The sequence below is a fragment of the Periplaneta americana genome, chromosome 1 (genome assembly GCF_040183065.1).
Source record: "Periplaneta americana isolate PAMFEO1 chromosome 1, P.americana_PAMFEO1_priV1, whole genome shotgun sequence".
Taxonomy (NCBI): Eukaryota; Metazoa; Arthropoda; class Insecta; order Blattodea; family Blattidae; genus Periplaneta; species Periplaneta americana.
The window spans coordinates 209877357-209903465 of record NC_091117.1 but is presented as its reverse complement, the minus strand read 5'-3'; the positions used below and the strand labels follow the sequence as shown (position 1 = coordinate 209903465).

The window sequence follows — 26109 nt, the reverse complement described above, 5'->3', positions numbered from 1 at the left end:
AACATTATGAAAAAAGAAACCATTCTACAAGAAATACAGTTAACCTATACAAATACAAAGTCCTGACAGCACGGGACGAACAGAAACTTTGTCTCCCGCAATGCGCATGTCATGTCATATGCACCGAAGTTCAAGGACGTTTGTCGGATGTTGCATGCGCTCAATTCTCCTCAGTATGTTGTGAGCTACTTTTGGATTACTCATTATGCGCATGTAGTACAAGGTGGTGTGTGTTTTCTAATTGTTTGAGAGCACTGAAGGGATTACTAATTCGTTAGTGTAATGAAAGCTATTGCGTTTTTCTAATTCTTTGAGGACACTGAAGGCATTACTCATTTGTACTTAGTGTAGTGCAAGCTATTGTGTTTTTCTAATTGTTTGAGAGCGCTGAAGGGGTTACTCATTCGTACTTAGTGTAGTGCAAGCTATTGTGTTTTTCTAATTGTTTGAGAATACTGAAGGGGTTACTCATTCGTACTTAGTGTAGTGCAAGCTATTGTGTTTTTCTAATTGTTTGAGAATACTGAAGGGATTACTCATTCGTACTTTGTGTAGTGCAAGCTATTGTGTTTTTCTAATTGTTTGAGATCGCTGAAGGGATTACTCATTCGTACTTAGTGTAGTGCAAGCTATTTTGTTTTTCTAATTGTTTGAGAGCGCTGAAGGGATTACTCATTCGTACTTAGTGTAGTGCAAGCTATTGTGTTTTTCTAATTGTATGAGAATACTGAAGGGATTACTCATTCGTACTTAGTGTAGTGCAAGCTATTGTGTTTTTCTAATTGTTTGAGAATACTGAAGGGATTACTCATTCGTACTTTGTGTAGTGCAAGCTATTGTGTTTTTCTAATTGTTTGAGATCGCTGAAGGGATTACTCATTCGTACTTAGTGTAGTGCAAGCTATTTTGTTTTTCTAATTGTTTGAGAATACTGAAGGGATTACTCATTCGTACTTAGTGTAGTGCAAGCTATTGTGTTTTTCTAATTGTTTGAGAATACTGAAGGGATTACTCATTCGTACTTTGTGTAGTGCAAGCTATTGTGTTTTTCTAATTGTTTGAGAATACTGAAGGGATTACTCATTCGTACTTAGTTTAGTGCAAGCTATTGTGTTTTTCTAATTGTTTGAGAGCGCTGAAGGGATTACTCATTCGTAGTTACTGGATTGTAAGCTATTGTGTTTTTCTAATTGTTTGAGAACACTGAAGGGATTACTAATTTGTTAGTGTAATGGAAACTATTGCGTTTTTCTAATTCTTTGAGGACACTGAAGGGATTACTCATTTGTACATAGTGTAGTGCAAGCTATTGTGTTTTTCTAATTGTTCGAGAATACTGAAGGGATTACTCATTCGTACTTAGTTTAGTGCAAGCTATTGTGTTTTTCTAATTGTTTGATAACACTGAAGGGATTACTCATTCGTACTTAGTTTAGTGTAACCTATTGTGTTTTTTTAATTGTTTGAAAACACTGAAGGGATTACTCGTTCGTATTTAGTGTAGTGTAATCTATTGTGTAGCCTATTTCTAATTGAGAACACTGAAGGGAATACTCATTCGTACTTAGTGTAGTGTAAAATATTGTGTTTTTCTAATTGTTTGAAAACACTGAAGGGATTACTCATTCGTCCTTAGTGTAGTGTAATCTATTGTGTAGCCTATTTCTAATTGTTTGAGAACACTGAAGGGAATACTCATTCGTACTTAGTGTAGTGTAAGATATTGTATGTTTCTAATTGTTTGAGAACACTGAAGTGAATACTCATTCGTACTTAGTTTAGTGTAAGCTATTGTGTTTTTCTAATTGTTTGAGAACACTGAAGGGATTACTCATTCGTACTTAGTTTAGTGCAAGCTATTGTGTTTTTCTAATTGTTTGATAACACTGAAGGGATTACTCATTCGTACTTAGTTTAGTGTAACCTATTGTGTTTTTTTAATTGTTTGAAAACACTGAAGGGATTACTCGTTCGTATTTAGTGTAGTGTAATCTATTGTGTAGCCTATTTCTAATTGAGAACACTGAAGGGAATACTCATTCGTACTTAGTGTAGTGTAAAATATTGTGTTTTTCTAATTGTTTGAAAACACTGAAGGGATTACTCATTCGTCCTTAGTGTAGTGTAATCTATTGTGTAGCCTATTTCTAATTGTTTGAGAACACTGAAGGGAATACTCATTCGTACTTAGTGTAGTGTAAGATATTGTATGTTTCTAATTGTTTGAGAACACTGAAGTGAATACTCATTCGTACTTAGTTTAGTGTAAGCTATTGTGTTTTTCTAATTGTTTGAGAACACTGAAGGGATTACTCATTCGTACTTAGTTTAGTGTAAGCTATTGCATAGTTCTAATTGTCTGAGAACACTGAAGGGATTATTCATTCATACTTAGTGTAGTGCAAGCTATTGTAGGCCTATTTTTCTAATTGTTTGAGAACGCGGAAGGAAATGCTCATGAACAATAATTTTATCGAAGAACAGACGCCAATTACCGATGAGGGAAATGCAATAAATTAACATTTTATCAGCTGTGGCACGCAATCTACGAGACAGATTGAACGTGAGAGTGTTCTACGAACACTACAGTTCTGCAAATTCCACCCTTTCCACATTCGCTTCATCAGCAGCTACGTGGCGATGACTTTCGAATTCCACGAATGGTGTCCACGGCAACGGAAAATCGATGGCACGTTCCTAGCTAAGGTTTTGTTTACGAATGAAGCTTCAGTTACAAACCATGGACAAGTTAATCTTTGCAACACGCAGTACTGATCAATTGAAAATGCACAGTGGCCGAGGCAAGTGGACAAACAAAGGCCTCGACTTGTAAATGTGTGATGTGGGATCGTAAATAATAGTCCTGCCGTCTATACGCAATATGCGCAACCCGGTAGGCATTAGATACACATACATAATTAAAGAAAAAGGATGTTCACCAAATGTCACACGAAATTACTTGAAGTTATTGAAATGTTCTGAAGAAAAGAATCATACCTCTGTTATGTAACTTATAGCTACAAAAGATCAATCTAGAGGAAACGGCCAGCGCAGAAGAAACGAAACTAGAAAATTAGAAAAGCAAACGCAGCGACAAAGTTGGGATAGGACAGATACATTGCATATATAAAACGTGATAGAGATATGCTTATAAGATAAGTAATATTCAAATTAATCTGAAAAAGAAGCCGATTTTATCACAAAGTAAATAAAATAAGTACATTGAGTTATATATTTTGAACAATATTATGATTTAATGATACTGCACAAAAACCTAAGGATTATAATAAAATCATGATGTTGACCACTTGCACTTGATTAATTTATTAAAATAAACATTAAGTTAGGGGAAGGACGAGTAGCCCCGAACATCGTTGTTCCCACCAAGAGAAGAAAAATATTTTTACTGTTTATTTTCAACTTTATTATCCCTCTCCTACGGGCGCTGGCTTATAAGACAGAGAAATGAAGAAGTTAAACGGAGAAAGAAAGGCAGAAAGAAAGGAAGGAAGATCTTCATCTTTAGCCACCGTCATCTCAGGCAATAGCATGTTTGCCTGCTGATTATCTTGTTGTTTTTTTTCCGAGATTTTCTCTAACTATAAGGCAAATGTCAGGTAATTGCATAGCGAATCCTCTATCTCATCCCGCTATCACCATTCCTTCGACGCTAAATAACCTAGTATTTGATACAGCACCGTTAAATAAAAAATCTTCATCTTAGGAAAACTTCTAACCACTGTCACAACTTCTTACCAATTTCTTATGTGAGATATACAGGGACATTATTTTATTTTTACTAACATTTTTAATATTAACCTGGCTATACCTTTCTATTAACGATTGAAACAGAAAACACCGTTTGCTACCCCTTCCACGACTGGAGTTCGATGATACTGGCGTAAAATACAAATCACTTTACTAGGTATAGGAGGGAAGAAAAGTAGTTAATCCATTTATGTAAACTTGGAAATATCGCAGTTTTGAGTTTGATAATTTTCATTAGGTTTTTGTTTAATCAAAATGCAGTACTGTATTAACAATGAGTGTTTTTACACACGAACTGAGCTATCCATTCGGACGTATTGATTATGCAATGTATATTGTACTGTTACAGCACATTAGCGTACAATATAGAGAATGAAGTTAAATTTGAAAATAATCATAATATGAATATCTAAACACATTTTTGAAAATGGTGGCCGTTCATTTCGATACAGGCTTCAGTTCTTTTGTGCATATTATCGCACTATAGACTATTGTACCTAATCCCAATTACCAGTTTCGTCCTTTGTACGAGTAACTCGTGTTGAAATAATTCTATACCTACTCTATAAAAGAGTACCTTACGTACTGTAAATTCAATCTTCACTTATCCGAAAAAATAAAATTACTCAGAAATGCTATCTACTGTCCGTTCAAGTGGTTTTGTCGCAGGGTCGTAGAAAGGGGGAGGGAGAATCACGTGACAGTTAATTACTTAACGAGGCCCTTTAATTTAAGTTATTTCAAACAGTTGTATAATATTACGTAGACGTCCAATTCCTAACAGAAATTAATGTTTTCAGAAAAGAGCTAAGACAGCCCAGCTACTAGACTTAACAGAGGGGCAAACAGAAGCAGGTGGGGGAAACCGGGATGCGACGTAGGCAAACGGACGACAGTACCTGTACGAAAATATGATTCAATATTGAAAGCTATTTCGTCACTGGAAAACGCGAACATATTTCTGGAACGTACTATACTCAATTAACTCAGTACTGCTTACGCGCCCTCGGCTCTGTGTCGTGAACGGTTGGAAGTTTACTAGTAGAAGGGGTGGGAGTGAAGTACATTCCAAAACTCAGGTACAATAAAAATTGAAGTAAAAATAAAATGATGTCCCTGTACATGTAAAGACTGTTCTTTTATTATTACTGGTTCTTGAGTTGTAATTTCGTTCTTAAATTTAATTTATTGGAATGATATCGCAACACTTACAATTACGGTTTTTTTTTTTAAATAGATTAGTTCGGCTCTGGTCACGAGATTTCATTGATCAAAGATATTATTCAGTAATTTTTTTTTCGGCTGAAAGCCCACACCTGAAGTCTGTCCAAATAGTAGATTTAATAGGCTACTGATGGATGCATGAATGGATTTGTTGAATCCTTTTTGGATTGATGAAATGATTGATTCATTGTAGGTTAATTGATAGTCTGATTGATGAGAAATGGATTATGAATAGCACAATTACTGATTGATTGATTAATGGACATGAATTCTCTGAATTCTTTGACCATCCCCCAATATTATCAAGATTTAGCCTTTTCATGTTATTAACAATTTTTTAGACTAAAGAAAAACATGACGTGAATATGTTAGGAGAAAATCCACAAAGGGAAAACACGGAAATTCTACTTGAAGCAAGTAAAGCGATAGGGTTGGAAGTAAATCCCTAAAAGACAAAGTATATGATTATGTCTCGTGATCAGAATATTGTACGAAATGGAACTATAAAAATTGGAGATTTACCCTTCGAAGAGGTGGAAAAATTCAAATATCTTGGAGCAACAGTAACAAATATAAATGACACTCGGGAGGAAATTAAACGCAGAATAAATATGAGAAATGCCTGTTATTATTCGGTTGAGAAGCTTTTGTCATCTAGCCTGCTGTCAAAAAATCTGAAAGTTAGAATTTATAAAACAGTTATATTACCGATTGTTCTGTATGGTTGTGAAATTTGGACTCTCACTTTCAGAGAGGAACAGAGATTAAGGATGTTTGAGAATAAGGTTCTTAGGAAAATATTTGGGGCTAAGAGGGATGAAGTTACAGGAGAATAGAGAAAGTTACACAACACAGAACTGCACGCATTGTATTCTTCACCTGACATAATTAGGAACATTAAATCGAGACGTTTGAGATGGGCAGGGCATGTAGCACGTATGGGCGAATCCAGAAATGCATATAGAGTGTTAGCTGGGAGGCCGGAGGGAAAAAGACCTTTAGGGAGGCCGAGACATAGATGGGAAGATAATATTAAAATGGATTTGAGGGAGGTGGGATATGATGATAGAGAATGGATTAATCTTGCTCAGGATAGGGACCATTGGCGGGCTTATGTGAGGGCGGCAATGAACCTCCGGGTTCCTTAAAAGCCAGTAAGTAAGAATGTAAAGAAAAACAATATTGAAATGAAAAAAGTTTTAATCGAATGAAGCAGTAATAAGTAGTCCACTGTGGATGCGTGGTTTGCGGACCAAGACAGATGATTGTTTTAAAAGTTTTGTAATTGCTTCATTACACTTGTACTAAATGTAGAGCATTAAAAGGTGATTGACTATGTTGGATGAATAAGAATTTGTTTCAATATTCAGTTTCTTTTTCCATGTTATACTAACGACTTATTAATATAGTTTATTATTTTGATAAGGCAGTATTGTGTATAAAAACTAAAACTATCCGGTTGTCATGTGTATAAACTGGTGACTTATTTAATAAATAAATAAAGTGCTGAATGATCTTCAACAGGCCCAGGCCCAAACAGGCGCTGAGGTAGCTGGAGTGCGCTTAAAGTAGAAGAGCGAATGACAATAGTGACTACGTAACAAACGCGAAGTGGGGATCCACATCAGCACGTTTCAGGACACGTGAAACAAGGTGGCAATCTAGATCAGCACGTACAGAGCACATAAAATTAGGTGGCAATACAAATCAGCTTGCTTCTATGCACGTAAAATTAAGCGACAGTCCAAATCAGCACGTTTGAATGCACGTAAAACAAAGTGGATGTCCAAGCCACGTTTCAGTGCACTAAAACAAGGTTACCGGTACCTCTCCAAATGGCATGTTTCAGTGCACGTAAAGCAAGGTTACAGTCAAAATGAGCACGTTTCAGTGAACGTAAACAACGTCGCGATCCACCCAGCACGTTTCAGTGCACGTAAAGCAAGGTTACAGTCAAAATGAGCACGTTTCAGTGACCGTAAACAACGTCGCGATCCACCCAGCACGTTTCAGTGCACGTAAAGCAAGGTTACAGTCAAAATGAGCACGTTTCAGTGACCGTAAACAACGTCGCGATCCACCCAGCACGTTTCAGTGCACGTAAAGCAAGGTTACAGTCAAAATGAGCACGTTTCAGTGACCGTAAACAACGTCGCGATCCACCCAGCACGTTTCAGTGCACGTAAAGCAAGGTTACAGTCAAAATGAGCACGTTTCAGTGACCGTAAACAACGTCGCGATCCACCCAGCACGTTTCAGTGCACGTAAAGCAAGGTTACAGTCAAAATGAGCACGTTTCAGTGCACGTAAACAAAGTCGCGATCCACCCAGCACGTTTCAGTGCACGTAAAGCAAGGTTACAGTCAAAATGAGCACGTTTCAGTGACCGTAAACAACGTCGCGATCCACCCAGCACGTTTCAGTGCACGTAAAGCAAGGTCACAGTCAAAATGAGTACGTTTTAGTGCACGTAAACAAAGTGCCGATTCACGCAGCAAGTTTCAGTGCACGTAAAGCAAGGTTACAGAAAAAATGAGCACGTTTTAGTGCACGTAAACAAAGTGCCGATTCACGCAGCAAGTTTCAGTGCACGTAAAGCAAGGTTACAGAAAAAATGAGCACGTTTTAGTGCACGTAAACAAAGTGCCGATTCACGCAGCAAGTTTCAGTGCACGTAAAGCAAGGTTACAGAAAAAATGAGCACGTTTTAGTGCACGTAAACAAAGTGCCGATTCACGCAGCAAGTTTCAGTGCACGTAAAGCAAGGTTACAGAAAAAATGAGCACGTTTCAGTGCACGTAAGCAAAGTCACGATCCACGCAGCACGTTTCAGTGCACGTAAAGCAAGGTCACAGTCAAAATGAGTACGTTTTAGTGCACGTAAACAAAGTGCCGATTCACGCAGCAAGTTTCAGTGCACGTAAAGCAAGGTTACAGTCAAAATGAGCACGTTTCAGTGCACGTAAAGCAAGGTTACAGTCAAAATGAGCACGTTTCAGTGCACGTAAAGCAAGGTTACAGTCAAAATGAGCACGTTTCAGTGCACGTAAAGCAAGGTTACAGTCAAAATGAGCACGTTTCAGTGCACGTAAAGCAAGGTTACAGTCAAAATGAGCACGTTTCAGTGCACGTAAAGCAAGGTTACAGTCAAAATGAGCACGGTTTAGTGCACGTAAACAAAGTGGCGATTCACGCAGCACGTTTCAGTGCACGTAAAGCAAGGTTACAGTCAAAATGAGCACGTTTCAGTGCACGTAAAGCAAGGTTATAGTCAAAATGAGCACGTTTTAATGCACGTAAACAAAGTGGCGATTCACGAAGCACGTTTCAGTGCACGTAAAGGAAATTGGCAATACAAATCAGCACGTTTCATTGCACGTAAAATAAGGTAGCAATTCAAGAGCACGTTTGAATGCATCTGAAGCAAGACATACTTTGTTAAAATTAGTAAAGAAGTTGAATTGTTTCCGCATCACAGGAGTAAAGTTCAGTCCAGACACCACAGCTTACTTGGCGTTTTACTTGCAAATAAGAAGGAGCTTGTGGACCGTAGAACTGAATGCCTCCAACCCAGTGTTCAGTCTTCGTGTAGTCCACACGCTTCTTCCATTTGTAACTTTTTGCATGAACAAGTGAAACGTCAAGTAAGCTGTTGTGTCTTAAGATGCGTTGAACAGTCTTTTGTTTTGTCCGTAATAGGCTGAATTGGTGTTTTACAGGCTGGACGCCAGGAGGTTCTCCTCGGCGACGCCGGGAACTTCCGGCGCAGTGTTGCCCATGACACACCCGCCGTCTCCCCCGCAGCGCCGCAAGTTTAGCTTCCCGGCGTCGCTGCACTCGAGTCTGCTGGGCCTGGCGGGGGCGGGCAGCGCGGACGGCGGCTCCACGAGGCGGCGCTTCAGCAACGTGAGCGACGCCGTGTCACGCAAGCTGTCCAACACGATCGGCTGGCGGACGACCCCCGTCCCCACGCAGGAGGTCGTGGAGCAGGGCAAGTCGCTGTGCGGCCAGTACATCCGCAACCGGCTGAAGCGCTCCGGGGTGTTCAACCGCAAGTGCGGCCTGCAGCGCCTGGGCTCCTCGGGGGGCGGCGTGGTGCGCGACGTGTTCCCCGAGCTGGCCAGCCTGGGCCAGGAGCTGGAGCGCATGCACCCCAAGCTGTACACGGCCGTGGCGCGCCAGGCCAGCCCCTCGCCCGGCTGCGGCGCCCTCGGCTCCGAGAAGGCGGCGGGCGTCGTGCTCAGCGCCGTGGCGCGCGAGCTCTTGAAGGCCGACGTCACGTGGGGCAAGGTGGTGTCGCTGTTCGCCGTGGCGGGCGGCCTGGCCGTGGACTGCGTGCGTCAGGACCACCCCGAGTACCTGCCGAGCCTGATGGAGGCCATGGGCGAGGTGCTGGAAGAGGAGCTGGCTGCGTGGATAGTCGGCAATGGCGGCTGGGTCAGTGTCATCAAGTCAACACAAGTTTTGTTTTCAACATGTGTTCTTTAGTGATGATAACAATGATGATGATGGTGATGATGAAGTCCACACCTGTGGAGTAACGGTTAGCAAGTCTGGCCGTGAAACCAGGTGGCCCGGGTTCGATTCCCGGTGGGGGCAAGTTACCTGGTTGAGGTTTTCTTCCGGGGTTTTCCCTCAACCCAATATGAGAAAATGCTGGGTAAATTTCGGTGCTGGACCCCGGACTCGTTTCACCGCCATTATCACCTTCATCTCATTCAGACGCTAAATAACCTAGATGTTGATACAGCGTCGTAAAATAACCTACTAAATTAAAAATGATGATGATGATGATGATCATAATAATAATAATAATAATAATAATAATAATAATAATAATAAAGATACGGACTGGTGGCGGGCTTATGTGACGGCGTCAATGAACCTTCGGGTTCCTTAAAAGCCATAATTAAGTAACTAAGTAATAATAATAATAATAATAATAATAATAATAATAATAATAATAATAAAGATACGGACCGGTGGCGGGCTTATGTGAGGGCGTCAATGAACCTTCGGGTTCCTTAAAAGCCATAATTAAATAACTAAGTAATAATAATAATATTAATAATAATAATAATAATAATAATAATAATAGTAATAATAATAATAAAGATACGGACCGGTGGCGGGCTTATGTGAGGGCGTCAATGAACCTCCGGGTTTCTTAAAAGCCATAATTAAATAACTAAGTAATAATAATAATAATAATAATAATAATAATAATAATAATAATAATAAATACGGACCGGTGGCGGGCTTGTGTGAGGGCGTCAATGAACCTTCGGGTTCCTTAAAAGCCATAATTAAATAACTAAGTAATAATAATAATAATAATAATAATAATAATAATAAATACGGACCGGTGGCGGGCTTGTGTGAGGGCGTCAATGAACCTTCGGGTTCCTTAAAAGCCATAATTAAATAACTAAGTAATAATAATAATAATAATAATAATAATAATAATAATAATAATAAATACGGACCGGTGGCGGGTTTATGTGAGGGCATCAATGAACCTTCGGGTTCCTTAAAAGCCATAATTAAATAACTAAGTAATAATAATAATAATAATAATAATAATAATAATAATAATAAAATACGGACAGGTGGCGGGCTTATGTGAGGGCGTCAATGAACCTCCGGGTTCCTTAAAAGTCATAAGTAACTAATTAATAATAATAATAATAATAATAATAATAATAATAGTAGTAGTAGTAGTAGTAGTAGTAGTAGTAGTAGTAGTAGTAGTAGTAGCTTCTGATTGAGGTTCTGGCTGTTATCTACATCTCTTATCAGGCAGTACATCTCACTTGACGATATGTATCAGAGGAAGAACAATTCTGTGGTGTTCGGTCAGAACTTGATAACTCTAAAATGGTAATTTCCTGCTATCTACTCTTATCGGTAGGCTACTTAGAAGCTATAGAAAAGCATTATCATGTGCATATAATTAAACAGTGTTGTAATCTATGTCATGTTCATTCACATTTGTAGGTAAACTAGAATTCTGATTTCTAAAAGAAAAATGAAAATAAAAATTCTTGTAGCCTACCTCAAAACAGTTTTATTGGAGTTATCATATTCTGACCGAACACGACAGAATTGTTTGTATGCATCTGAAGTTTGATTAGTGTCATATGTAGCTAATCGGCGATGTATGCAATGGAGAGGGAAAGGAACTAGACACCCTACCTCATTATCTCTTATCCTAGTTGTCTCATAAGTGGTGCCTTGTTGGTACCACTTGTCAGGTTCAGACCTGTTGACAGTTGACTAAACAACAACAACAACAATAATAATAATAATAATAATAATAATAATAATAATAATAATAATAATAATAATACGGTAATAATAATAATTTCCTTTGCTGTGGTTCAATCATTGCGTTCCTAAGGATTGTAAAGACAGCAAACACAAACTCTGTCTTAAGTAGAGACACGAATTACCACGGAGATTGAATGTATGTCAGCTCAGTCAGTTGTCATGTTGTTTGAAACGATTATATTAGTTTATGCTCGACCATGCCGAAATGTAGTAATTATACACCTGGTAGCAGTCCTTTAATGCATGTCATTAAAGTACACCTATTCATTAAGGTTCAGGTATTCGATTATTCTCGGATATGCATTCGAAAGACAACGAGGGAAACGTCACGGAGGCTGGAAATCCAATACTGTCGCAGAAGGTTATGTTCTGTTACTATAATAATTACCGTTAATTGTAAATAATATTCAAATAAATTCAATTTGTCATCTCGTTTTTCAATTCTAAATCAATTTCCAGGTTATATCAGAATTAGTTCATGTTATTCTCAGATTATATCAAGGTCAATGACATTATTGTTCCTCGAAAAAAAATCAATACTTTCGCGTCTGCGCACATCTCACAATTTACGAGCTATGCACAAGGTCACTTCCGCTCTTGAGTTAGATACGAATAAATTGAATACTTCTGAATAATTTCAAGTTAGAAATATGGTCGAGCATAAAAAGTCGTATGAAACTTGCCTATAATGGTAATTAAGACGCTCGTATGAAAATTATGAAACTCGCTTTCGCTCGTTTCATAAACAAACATACTCGCGTCTTAATTACTATCATTATAGGCTCGTTGCATAATGTACTATTATGTACAATATCGCAACTTTTCACTTTCTTACGTTGTTCGATAATGGTCAGACTAGTGGGGTCGGAAAGAGGCAAAAGACTCGATGCTTTAAATAATATAATGATTATATTATTGTTGTTATTATTATCATTGTTAGTAGTAATAGTAATTTTATTGATTGGTTGATTGATTGATTGATTGATTGATTGATTTCACGAAGGCTGGATGCGGGATGGATCTTTGCACTTAGCCCGTTTATGTCCATTGAATGCCCTATAAGCGATGATTGTCTAAGTCCGATGGATGGCCCATCATCTACTGTCTCAAACTCTTAGACCTAAATTATTTTATAGCATCGAAAACCCGTACCACTCCCAGACAGCTCCCCAGTTTATTTTTACTGTTATAGATCCGTGTTTCGAAGGCAGAAGGTGATAATCAGTTTATGGTGAAAATGAGATTTTGCGGTATGTTGTGCATCCTGATGGTATCTTTATTGTGACAAAAGATGGCGTGCGTATCTCTGTTGTTTTATTATGAAACATGATTACTTTGGTTTTATACGATCGCTCAAACTTCAAATGTTCGCTCATGAAGAACAGCAGGAAATGACATCACATTTTTTCTTAGGGCCTCAGAGATAGTAGAAGAAATGAAAGGGAAGTGGAGTGTTGGTGGAATGAAAGAGGGATACGAGAGTAGGCCCTACCAGAACTCAAACTACCACTGTGGTGCGACTTTAAAGACTGACGATTTTCTGAAGATTATGCGTACTGAAAAATATTCCACTGATAAGTCGTTATTGACAGAATTCTAGCAAGTCAAGCAACACGAGACAGGGTTATGTTGAAAGCTATTATAGATAGGGTGATTTTATATGGGCGGCAAAACTTATCTCTGCGTGGTCGCATTGATTATAGTGAATTTGATATAAACAACCCACTAATTAAAAATGAAAGGAATTTTCGAACCCTTGCAAGAGAAAGGATAAATTGTGGTGCCTTGATGAAGTTCTAAGGAAACATTTTTAATGCTTGTTTTAGCTTTACTGTACACTATTAATGCTGGTTTTATTTATCGTTGTAACAAATTTCGATAAAAGGATATAAAGATGTCTTTATGTATTTATCTTCATTTTTATTTTATGTGCTACAAGAATCCCCCCCCCCAACCTTATTCCTGGGTGCACCACTATGCAAAATTAATCCAATGTACAATGTTTCTGCCTACATGCAAGTTAATTTGTATTTTAAAAATTGTTCTGACAATATTAGATGACTTAAAAATGCAGAGAATTGTAATCTCCGTGTCATAACCTACTCTATTTGAATAACTGTAATTAAGTCTTGCTTTCAGTATTGTTTATGTAACTACTACTACTACTACTACTACTACTACTACTACTACTACTACTACTACTACTACTACTACTACTACTACTACTACTACTGCTAAGGAGATGATTATGATTGTTGATTTTCATTATTTTTACCCCTTACAGGAAGTCCTAAACACGTAGTCTTTGTACGTATGAGATAGATTATTATTGTTAACAACGATAGACACCACTGACTTTGCAATGATAACTTACGTAAAATATCAGTAATATATAAGCAATAATATAGCATCACGGTCTATATACAATCACGAAGCTCAATACTTACTAAATATGCAAACATAGACAGTTGAAATATGCATCCATAGATAGTTGCTAACCACCAGGATCGCTACTATCGCCTCATCACAGACCCTTTCCCCAAGAGACGATAAAATGTATTGTACTTTCGATATCGTATTCTTTTGAAAAAATTAACACCTTCCTTCCACTATTGAAATGTGAAATACATAAGGTTCATATATTATTTTCATAAAGTATATATTATATTTTATAAACTCACCTTCCTGGATTTTTCGGAAGAATGATAAATCTGACCTCCTTTTCTTACAATATTTATAGTACTACAAACGTCTCCTTGTCCCATATTATTATTCAAATTGTTGTATTTTAGCCATTTACAGTTATTACAACCGATAACGAACATTTGACAGTTTACACAACCTTTCACAACAAAGCGAAAAACGGCACAGTCAATGCCTTTTCGATCTAGACCAGGCCGTAATGTTTGTTCGGGTTTTCTATTTCAGTGTATGGAGCTCAGTGAAATATTATATTATGACTTTATTGCGTATCATAGCTAAGTTTTATTTAGTGTAATGTGTCCATAAGTTCAGTTTACTTCTTGTTGCATAATATGTTTCAGAAATAATACAAAACTGTGTTATTTTAATGTGAAGAGAATTTTACGCGTTAACATAATCTGTTCGCATCAACATTTTAAGTTCAGAATTGAAGCTATTTTGAGGTTTAATAAAAACGTATTTATATTGTGATTTTAATTTAGCACATCTACCTTCCTTAATTGTAGACAGAAAATTTACAATACCACTCCTATGAAATTAGTGTACGTACGATTGTGTTACTTCGTCTCTTAGGTAGTAGATAAATACAATAATTCAGTACTCAATTGTAGTATTAAAATACAGACAAATAGAATGTGACGGGTGTCATACGTGACATTATGTTTAATTATAATGTATAATTGCGAATATAGGAATATAAGTTAAATATAGTAAACATAACCTATACTTTCCATATGACATAACATACATATGTAGTGGCAGGGCATTGGAGACCACTAAAATTAGACAGGAAGGGGCAACTGGTACAGTAAACATAATCTATTTTCAACATATCTAAATATTCGTGCGGTGCAACTGAAAATTATTGAATCGTGCATAAATGACTGTACAAGAATTTCGCAATATTTAATCGAATAAAGGCAGGTATTACACATACGAAAAACGTAATTTTCACACAAAAAATAATATTACACCTTAACTCGCAAGGAATTATGTCTGAAGTGTCTCCTAATCATTGTTTTAAATTTTATTAATGCAATTACACTACATTTTAGAGAAATATATGTTACTGTTTATGCATTCCAATTAATTTATAAGGTTGAAACGCCGCCCTTCGTGATCGGCTTAAGCGAGTCACATAGTCTGCCTTACGGCCTGTATTAGATCACGATGGCAGTGACACAGTCTATTGTTCGTAGTACTCACAGCGCCAAGCGGCTAGCAACTATCGTGAGAAATGCAAAAAATCACCCCAAGCTTCGTGACTGTATATAGTAGACTGTGATAGCATCTCGTTAAGATCTTTTGTCACTGTTGCCATATATTTTTTAGTTGAGAACAATATTTACTTTTCTTTTCTTGAAGGATTTGATTTATGATTATCTGACCTTCAGTATGGGTCTCACACTATTCTGTGCAATAAATGTTGTCTTTCCAGCAATGAAGTTTATGGCTGCTGATGCTGTTTCTTATTCCTCTTTTTTTCCCCTTTTATTTCAAGTAATCGCAATAATTGTTTCAGTTTCTCAGTATGTTTAAGTTGAATTTTGCATCATAGTGTGGAAAAAGTATACGCTTTGTTAGTCGGGATGGATACTGGGAATTAAGATCATAAATCACATTTTGATTTAGAAAATTTGCGGAATAGAATAAAACTACTGCTTTGTACAGAAAATTGTGGAAACTGTAGGAAAATGTTTAATAAGATATTTGTTGTAACTCTTCTGTATGCCCCTCAGGGGTAGTTTATCTGGTAAAGGAAAAGTGGAATTAATAATTCTGTGATGTTTGGTCAGAACATGATGGCTCCAAAAAAAAAAAAGCTGTTTTGAGATACAAGCATTTTTGTTTTAAGGCAGCGCTCGAGATTGCGGGTTCGATGCCGGCCCAGATCGATGACATTTAAGTGTGCTTAAATGCGACAGGCTCATGTCAAACTAAATTCAGCTTGTTTTGCTATTAGATCTATGCAAAAGATAGTAAATATCAATACCTTAAAAACAATATACTTTGCATACTTCCACTCGGTAATGAGTTTTGGAATAATATTCTGGGGAAATTCCACAGATAGTAACAGTATATTCCTACTACAAAAAAGAGTAATTAGAATAATAGTAGGTGCCAAATCTAGGGAATCGTGTAGGACTATTTTCAAAAAATTACAAATAATGCCAGTGGCTTGTCAATATATATTTTCATTAATAATCTTCCACGTATGTAATCGTGAAAACTTTGTAACTAATTCAACAGTTCATAGCATAAATACACGTCAAAAAATGACTTTCATACTCCATCGGCAAGTCTATCGTGCTATCAAAAAGGAGTGCGTTATATGGCAGTAAAAATTTGTAATAGCCTCCCTTTCGATATAAAAAATGAAACTCAAAACATAAGATTATTTAGAGCCAAATTAAAGAAGTACCTAATTTCTCACGCCTTCTATTCTATAGGTGAATTCATGACATTCAATAACACTTCATGAAATTGATACTAAAACCCTAAAACTATGTGTTGTACCAGTAGACTATATTGTAAATCTCGTCTATATATATTTCATCTAGACTGTGACTATAAATTAAGATTTTATAATAGTGTTAAGTTTTTTAACTTGTTCCATATTCTAGCTGTAAAGCAATGTATGAATACCATGGAATGTTAATAAATACAATACAATACAATTTACTGGCATGTAAAAGAACTCCTCCGGGACAAAATTCCGGCACACCGGAGACGCTGATAATATTATATTATATTATATTATATTATATTATATTATATTATATTATATTATATTATATTATATTATATTATATTATATTATATTATAACCTCTGCAGTTGCGAGCGTCGTTAAATAAACCATAATTTTTTTTTATATATGCTCTGGACCCCTATTGCTGGAAGATTGCCTGGCCGATGCTTACTACATAATTACCATGTAATGTTATATTCGTTACTCCATGATACAGTTGATGTAAGTGACGTGTATATTGTACTGTTATAAATGTATAATAGCTGATTTAAGCCTTGAAGACGGAACAGGCCAATAGGCCTAATCCCTGTAGCTGAAGAAGAAGAAGAAATGTCTAATAGCTTTTTTTTTGGAACAAAAGTGAATATTTCCCTCATTTCCAAAGAAAACTGGACATTTCCAAAAGATTTTTATCTATAAAATGCACAGAAAATAACTACCGGACTTGGAAGGGCTAGTGAACAAGCAGACATACCCATCCCACTTGACCGATTGAACGAACACTTTGTAAAGGACCCGACCTTAAACAACACAACGAAACAAGACACAGTTTTGCCTGACTCAGCTCCCCCAACTCGAGACAAATTCTATTTTACTGACGTCACTCCTATTGACGTAATGAAAGCCATCCGACGCATCAAGACGAAAGCTCAAGGGCCAGACAACATTAGCATATTACTCATACAGAAAATACAAGACATAGTAATACCTACAATTGCACACATATTCAATAGTTCCTTAATCACTTCAACTTTCCCTAAAATATGGAAGCAAGCTTTCGTTCTTCCTCTTCCAAAAGTCAAAGTTCCCACCGACCCGAACGACTATAGACCAATCAGTATCCTGCCAGCCATATCAAAAGCACTGGAAAGAATCGTACACAGACAAATTACTAACTACATGAACGAACACAAACTATTCGACAAGTATCAGTCAGGTTTCAGAGCTGGACACAACACAAGCACTGCTCTACTTAAAGTGACAGAAGACATTCGTGAAGCAATCGACTCTAATAAAGTAACAATACTAACACTTCTTGACCTTAGCAAAGCTTTCAACTCTGTAAATTTCGACCTGCTCACCCATAAATTGAGAAATCTGCATTTGTCAGAGACTGCTGTGAGTTGGTTCGAATCCTACTTACGGGAAAGACAACAATGTGTTGTATCCGGGAATCGAAGCTCTTCCTGGTTTAACATAACATCAGGTATACCACAGGGTTCGGTACTCGGACCATTGTTGTTCACGATATATGTCAGTGATATTACATCTCATGTAAGGCATTGTAACTTTCACTTGTATGCTGACGACCTTCAATGCTACATCTCTTCCCGCTTAGATCGAATAAATGACGCTATAGATAAATTGAACAAAGACATTGACTCGATTGTGACATGGACAAAGAAATTCCATCTTAATATCAATCCTGGAAAGACACAAGCAATCATATTAGGACACAAACGGCAAACCGACGCTGTAAAGCACCTCGACATTTCCCCCGTTAAAGTAAGTACAGTGCATATCCCTTTCAGTTCTTTGGTAAAAAATCTTGGCATTCACATGGATAATAATCTCAACTGGGACATGCAAATCACAGAAACCTGCAGAAAAGTATATTCTATTATTCATGTGCTAAAAAGGATAAATGTTCATCTTCCCTCTTGCTTAAAAAAAGTCCCTTGTGCAGACCCTTGTATTTCCCCATTTTGACTATGCTGACATTTTACTGACTGACCTTTCCAGCGACAACAAAATGAAACTTCAACGTGCTCATAATTTGTGTGTACGTTTTGTAAGCAATGTTCGTAAATATGATCATATTACCCCATCCCTGGAAGCAATAGGTTGGCTTAAACTAGATAAGAAAAGAAATTTACATTCACTTCTCTTTCTCTTCGAAATCTTGAACTCTTCTATTCCTTCGTACCTGTCGTCTCGCTTCACTTACCTTTCTTCCCACCACAATCTGAACACACGCTCTCGCCATGAAACAATACTAACAATACCATCCCATCGCACCTCCTCATACTCATCCTCTTTCACAATAGCCCTGCCAAGACTCTGGAATTCGTTACCTGCTAGCATCAGGGACTGTCGAAATAAAATTCAATTCAAACGCAAACTTACTAGGCACTTGGTCAGTAATTGAGACTCGTTCAGACATGGTTTCTTGTAAATAGTTCTTTTAATCTACCACAAAATATCTCAATATCCGGTAATTTCATCACTATAGAATTTTGTTATTGTAGGTTTAATTTGTAATTTAGTAAATACAAAAATATTCTTTGTTCTTAACTTCTATGATAAAATGTCTAGCTTTCATTAATCAGGTATTCTTGTCGTACTTTAATTTTTATTGTAATTGTCATTGTAAATTTAATATTAATTGTAATCTTATTGTTCATGTTATAGTTGTAATCCCCTGGTAGAGGGGCAGAGAAGGCCTGACGGCCTTATCTCTACCAGGTTAAATAAATAAATCTAATCTAAATCTAATCTAATCTAAAGTCATGATTATTGACACCATTAGAACAATGGATGTATCATGCACGACACATAAAATTATCCTTCACTTTGGGGTAAAGTGAAGGGTCGATATGGTTTTCCTAATTACTTTCTGAAAAAAAAAAAAAAAAAAACTTTTTTTTGGAAATGACCGGTTTTGTTTGCAACCTCAGCTATTAATAGTATATTTATGGCTGATAACTAAATGAATTTTGAATACGATATACAGCATGATCGCCGGCCCACGAAATTGACACTGCTACATGTTATGTATAACGAGCCAATATTAACATCTTTATTTTGTGACGTGTTACAGACCGCCTTGCTGTCGCACTTCAAGCCTCCCAACACGGAAGTTTCGGTCACGGGGATTCTGGGCGTGCTAGGCGCAGTCATGGCAGCCATGGTGTTCCTCATCTTCATCGCACGTTGGTTCGGAAAATTCGCCTTCATTTAATTTATAAGTTGTCTGTCCGCTGTTAGATTCACATGTTACATACGAAAAGAAAACACCAACCTTAAAACAACGCCAAGTCACAGCAACGTTCAAGACAGCAGTGCATGCCACCACTTGGTTCGCGGCTCAGTGACGTTGAAGAGACTGTGATTGTATTACAAGAGCCCGTCCGCTATTCACCTACCCGAAGACTAGAAGTTACTGGTTTATTGTGTCCCCTGATATACTGTATGTGTAATCTTGGTCGAGTATTTGGGTTCACCCAAACATCATTCTGCAAAGCAAAGACTTTGACGAGACATGCTGGGTGTTCATTTCAAACTGTGTCATAACGTCACTATTGTGAGTCAGCGATTTGAAGCGAGTTTCAGCTTTTATGTCAGAGAAGTTGCCTATTAATCAAGGCGTTCAATCTGAACTTGAGAACGTGTAGGGTATAACTTGAACGTCGTAGCAACAGATGGCGGTCTGTACGATCTGTGTGCTACCATAACCTCTTTCGAACTGTGTTTTGCGCGGGCAAGTCGTACCTAGGGTATTTGTTATCATCGGTTGCAACAAATGCTCCGTGTCCATGTTGACCGTCGAAGTTAATGTCAACAAATACTGTACGTAAGTAATCGTCTTAACCCTCTCCCCATATCCCGACGGTAAGAAAAAAAACTCACCTCAGTACGTGTTTCCAAACAGTTCACATTCCTGCCACTACCGGCGTATCGGTAAGTACTCTTCTGAAAGAACGCCGTACTTGCCAGGCAACTTCTCTGGCATATAGGTAATACACCTCTGCGGAAGTGTAGGAAGATTGAATTCTCTAGGCTCATCGGCTAGCCACATGACGACATACAGCGAGCCATGACACATTTTCAACTGAACACGCAGTAGAATAGCTGGATAATAGCCCTGATCACGTATATAACGGATTGACCAACGCAATGTTAAAAACGGTAGCATATGGAACAGAACAACCACCAGAATCGCCACCGTCGACTGAAAACGAACGCTAGATGGAAGTACAGTTGCTCCATACAATTCAAATGAGAGTTACAATGTAACTCATTCTACTGTCGCTAGGTGGCAGTATAGTAAACTTGATTATGACGTGACTCCTTCTACTGTCACTAGGTGGCAGTATAGTAAACTTGATAAAAGTTGTTAGTTATGACGTTACTCCTTCTACTATCGCTACGTGATAAAAGTTGTTGCCGTCAAAGCCTATAAGGCTGAACAATCTGTTATATAGTTATCAGGGATAATAGTTTTGTCTGGTCCGTATTAAGTTATTTCTTCGTTCTGTAAATCTCTTGTACGTGACCTATGGCTTCACTACCTTCAAGAATGAAGCTATGTTAAAAAAAAATGTTGTACATCGCCCTCGTTTGGGATTCACTTGAAGAATTTTGGGTCTAAACACTAGCAAGGTAACCATTAGCCCAGTGAAGACGGCTGAAATTAGTATTACAACTTTAGATGACATTCCGATTGACTTTGCCGAAAGGTGCTGAATCTGCTTACAAAACGAGAACTGTCAACATATGAACCCTAAAGATCTGTGATAGCTGAGTGTTGTGAACCTGTGTTGAAAGTTTCATATTAGTGCTGCGAAAGTGGCAGCGATCAGGTAGTTCGTGCAATGGTGAAAGTATTGGCACGTGTGCATTAATGTTAACTTTTATTTAAGTGTATGAATGTCTCACCATTACATTCCACTGTAGTGCCATGATAGTAATATTGTACATATAAATCACGAAAACTCGTTCTACCAAGTTAAACATTTTGGAACATTCATAGGGCATCGCATAAAACAACTTTTGAATAGCAACCAGAGTCCGTCGATGCCAATCTGCAACGTCTGATTGCTTAAAAAAAATATTAATTCAGCAAGATATAAAATTCGATCACGCGATTACCAGCGAACTTACATGAGCTTGCACAATATTTTTCATAAGCGAAAGAGCATTTGATTGCTGTTTCGTAGCTAAACTGCCAGTGCATGTGATATTTAATTTTCTCAAATTTCCAAATGTTTTGGAACCGACACGAATTTTACCGAGGTTCGAGAAAAGTCCATGTTTTAAGTTTCCATGGCAATGTGGCATTTGTTCTTTAAATAACTACTTTTGCTTCTGTTAACGTATTTTTTTCCCAATCTCCAATAAAAGATCGTTAAGTAATGTATTACTTCTTCAGCTCTGGAATAAAACCGTGCAATAACAAAACGATTTTCTCTTTCACTTTAGCCATTATGATTAAATTTCCTTACTTCTCTTAGCTGACAAAGACATGTTTTATTTTTATTAGTGCTGTCGATTGATCAAAATATTTAATCGATTAACGATTTGAATTTAATGGATTAATCGACAGATCAATCGAGATTTGATCGATTTGAAAAGAGTTTTATATTTTATTGTTAAATTTAATCTGTGTTTGGTTATAAACATAAGTATAAAATGTTGTATATCTGTATATATTGTATTGTTATATTACAAAACAACACTATTTTAATTATTTACTAATATATTTATTATGTAGGCTTATAATTTATTGTGTCAATTTCTCCTAGCATTTTTGAGACAAACACAAATAAAAAAAAGTGTAAAGACGCATCTAGTTAATACTGCTTCATTCATGATTTTAAACCTGTGAGTGCATTCACATGTTCCGAATTAAGTGCCGCTCTACGTTTATTAACGATGTTTCCTGCATCACTAAATACGAAAAAACTTTTTTTCTGTCAAGCGCTTCTCCACGATCGTTCAATTTAAATCACCGAGTTTACCTCTCAAATTGCCATATGACATAATGGAGTTTTCACTTTTCACAGACCACAGAAATCTGATTGTTTTCTTTAGCAAAATACATACACAAGCTTCATCTATAAACTCAATAAAGAAACTGCAACAGTGCAGTGGTCAAAACAACAGACTGGCCCCTATTGTAATCGGGTTACAGCATTTAAGAAAGAGAAGAAGGTAGTTACTCTCTCACTTGCACACAGTGTAGCCATGGCTAAGGGATGAGCGGGCGAATCACAGAAAAGTACGTATTTCATATGCTAGGTAGACGAGCTGACAATAAGGTGAAAGTTTTCTTGTAAAACCATAAAACGTAATAAGTGTTTCGCATTGTGTTTCAATTTTCAATAGGGGTAGATGAGGTCTCTGTCCTCATATCTCCATTTCTTTCTGAAGTGTTTGTGCAAAGATTTGCCCTATGTTACCTGGTTTGCAGTTACAAAATAACGGTACTATTGTGCTTTTAAGTAAGCAGTTTCTGAGAGACGAATATTTTCGGAATTTTTAGTCTGAGTTTATACTGTATTAATTATGTGTCAAGTAATCAGGGAAAAAAGAGTCTTTAAAATTTTGATAAAAACTGACATTTTTCTCCCGAGGATAGATAAGTACGGTACCTTAATGCTACTAACAATACAATTAATTTATGATAAGGGTAAGTCATTAGGACGTATGACAACATATTTTAAGTTGTGTTCATTAGAGAACTTGCACGTGAAACTAAGTATGCGTTTGCCATTGTCAGAAAAGATATCTTTTTGACTTAGTCATTTAACGATGTTGTATCGACTACTAGGTATTTGGCGTCAATGAATTTGGTGGTAGATAAAATTTGAAATGAGACCGAGGATTAGCCATGTGGTTACCCAACGTTTACCTTACAGTTTTGGGAAAACCTAATCAGATAATCAATTCAAGTGGGAATCGAACCCATATCCAGCGCAACTCGGGAACACCACACAAAAAGGCACTATTAATCTCAGCATGGGATTACCTTTAGAACAGGGCTGTTCAAACGGTGCTCATTGTGTGCCATCCGCTGAGGCATAACTGGTCATCTTAATAGTCTACGCTAAATGTGTAAAAACCATCTAATAACAGACATGACAGACAAAATTAACTCCTCTGAAAAGAAGCTTATTCTCTGGAAGAGCCAGCTTTCAAAAGAAAATACTGCACTCTTCTCGGATTTAGGTAAGTAAACGTAATTTATTCACATTAATACATATCAATGTCTGGGCACTGGGAAAGGAAACTAGATAGCAATTTTTGAAAACCCAAATTTACACAATTTAAAATTACAAATTAAAAGTTGTTGTGTATATCAATTCTAGATGGCAAAGAGGTATAGGTCGCGCCAGGGATTTTGGCAGATGGATTTCCTTAATGTGAACTGGAGAGCGAGTCCTCACCGCTGCAAGATCGGCTGTTATCTCTGTCGCAGTGGAATGGGTAGGACATAAGAGTAAACATGCACGCCCGAGTATTTGTGCACTCTGAACAGTCACCTCCAAAAACTAAACAAATATTACAGTAGTCTATATGTGTTTTTGGTATTCCCAAGAAACTTGTTCGATTAATTAAAATGTGTCTCAATGAAACTTACAGCAGAGTCCGTATAGGTCAGTTTCTATCTGATGCTTTTCCAATTCACTGCGGGCTAAAGCAAGAAGATGCACTATCACATTTACTTTTTAACTTCGCTCTAGAATATGCCATTAGGAAAGTTCAGGATAACAAAGAGGGTTTGGAATTGAACGGGTTACATCAGCTTCTTGTCTATGCGGATGACGTGAATATGTTAGGAAAAACTCCACAAACGATTAGGGAAAACACGGAAATTTTACTTGAAGCAAGTAAAGCGATCGGTTTGGAAGTAAATCCCGAAAAGACAAAGTATATGATTATGTCTCGTGACCAGAATATTGTACGAAATGGAAATATAATCTGTTATATATATGTATATGGAAATATGTTAATCCTTAGTCAATAGATAAGACTGAGTTTTACGAAATACGAACATTAAGGGATGGAAAATGGGAGGCAGTAATGATCAAAATAATTATACCGATTTACTTTTTTAACCAGCAGACGTGCAGCCTTTAAATTTAAAACAAAGATTCACTTATAAAATTGGGTTAGACTATTCATCTCATCTCTCAGAATTGTTTCTAAAATGTTTAAGGAAAGTAAAAGAAATTCAATTTCATGTAGGCTACTCCCTTGAAATAACTTTTTTTTTTTCCGAGTAGAGAGGAGAGAGAAAGAAGTCGACGATTTTAAAAATTCACTAAACTATATTTAACTAGAGACATAAAATTTAAAATGAAGGTTACTTTCTACAATATTGGTTAAACATTCTTAGATTTTTTAAATACCATATCCTAAGGTACTGATGAAAAGGCAGAAGGGAGTGAGAAATCTCATGTCATTCGATCTCGATGAAAGTCGATATCTGGGGATCTTTGCGATCACAGAATACGAATAAAGTATTATTTAGTCCGACTTTGTCCCTAAAGTGGTGGAGTGGGACAAAAATGAGTGAAAAATAAAATTAGATATCTTAGGGGTTTTCGAGACGAAAATTACGAATAATACAATTTGTGCGAATTCAATATGGCAGTTTCAGTACTATGAATTATATTTTTAAAAATTAAACATCGGATCTCACAGGTAACACATGTACAGTATTTAAGGGGGTAAGTAACACCTTTTGATAGTAGGCCTATACATTTAGTAAAATCCAAAATGTAATTTCTACATATTCTGAATGAATGTTGTGCTGGAATTTAATATAGTCATCAGCCAATACCTCTAGATTAATAAACAACTTTTTAGAATCCATAAAATACAGTATTTATTGTGAATGGTAATTATATTTTTCAATTGGTGCAATTTGTGCAGGAAAATTGGTTTCTCCGATATTTTGTACGATTTCGAATATTTTAAAATGCTTTCTTCTCTGTTCTATTCATAATGTGCGTGTGAAGAAATTATTGCCCTTGTAATATCCATTACAATCCTATTTAATATACTCTTATATAAATCTAACTTTCGCAGCATGCAATTTTATCCAATTAACCAAATTATATTTTGATTCTTAAGAAGAATCGTAATTTTATTAACTTGAATTGTCGCACCACCAGTAGACGATCCCTAGATTATTACTGGACAGATCTTGCACATTGATCTGGTAAGGGTATATATATATATATATATATATATATATATATATATATATATATATGTATATATTGCAATGCTTTTTCCTTTTAATTAAGAATTAATTTAATTTAGAAAATGTAGGAGACGTATTGTAAAATCATTGCGAACGGAAGTCATTTACATTTATTAAAGGTATTCTTTGAGTAGGACTGTACCGTGGTGTGTTTCATAATAAAGATAATTGATATGAGCTGCTGTTATGAAAATATGAACGACTCAGAATGTTATCGCATCTCATTCTCGCAGCTTACACAAACAATATTGGCTCTCCTACTGGAAATGTCATAGAGGTCATCTGCCAAAATCGGTGCCTCCGACAATAGCTCTAACGCGTCCTCCGTCACTAGCAGC

General features: G+C 36.8%; 1 protein-coding gene across 6 annotated transcripts in view; it reads left to right on the top strand.

Moving 5' to 3' along the window:
- The window catches only part of Buffy (BCL2 family apoptosis regulator buffy), a 158287-nt gene extending 136041 nt beyond the window's left edge, over nt 1-22246 (top strand). For 3 of the 6 annotated variants that reach the window (XM_069836702.1, XM_069836738.1, XM_069836696.1), the window contains 2 exons: nt 8712-9429; nt 19598-22246. In XM_069836702.1, coding sequence (XP_069692803.1) covers nt 8712-9429; nt 19598-19738 — 859 coding nt within the window. In that variant the 3' untranslated portion in view covers nt 19739-22246. Of the gene's footprint in view, nt 1-6516; nt 6646-8691; nt 9430-19597 lie in introns of all 6 variants that reach the window. The other 3 variants (XM_069836727.1, XM_069836719.1, XM_069836710.1) reach the window with 3 other exon arrangements.
- The last annotated feature ends 3863 nt before the right edge of the window (nt 22247-26109 follow it).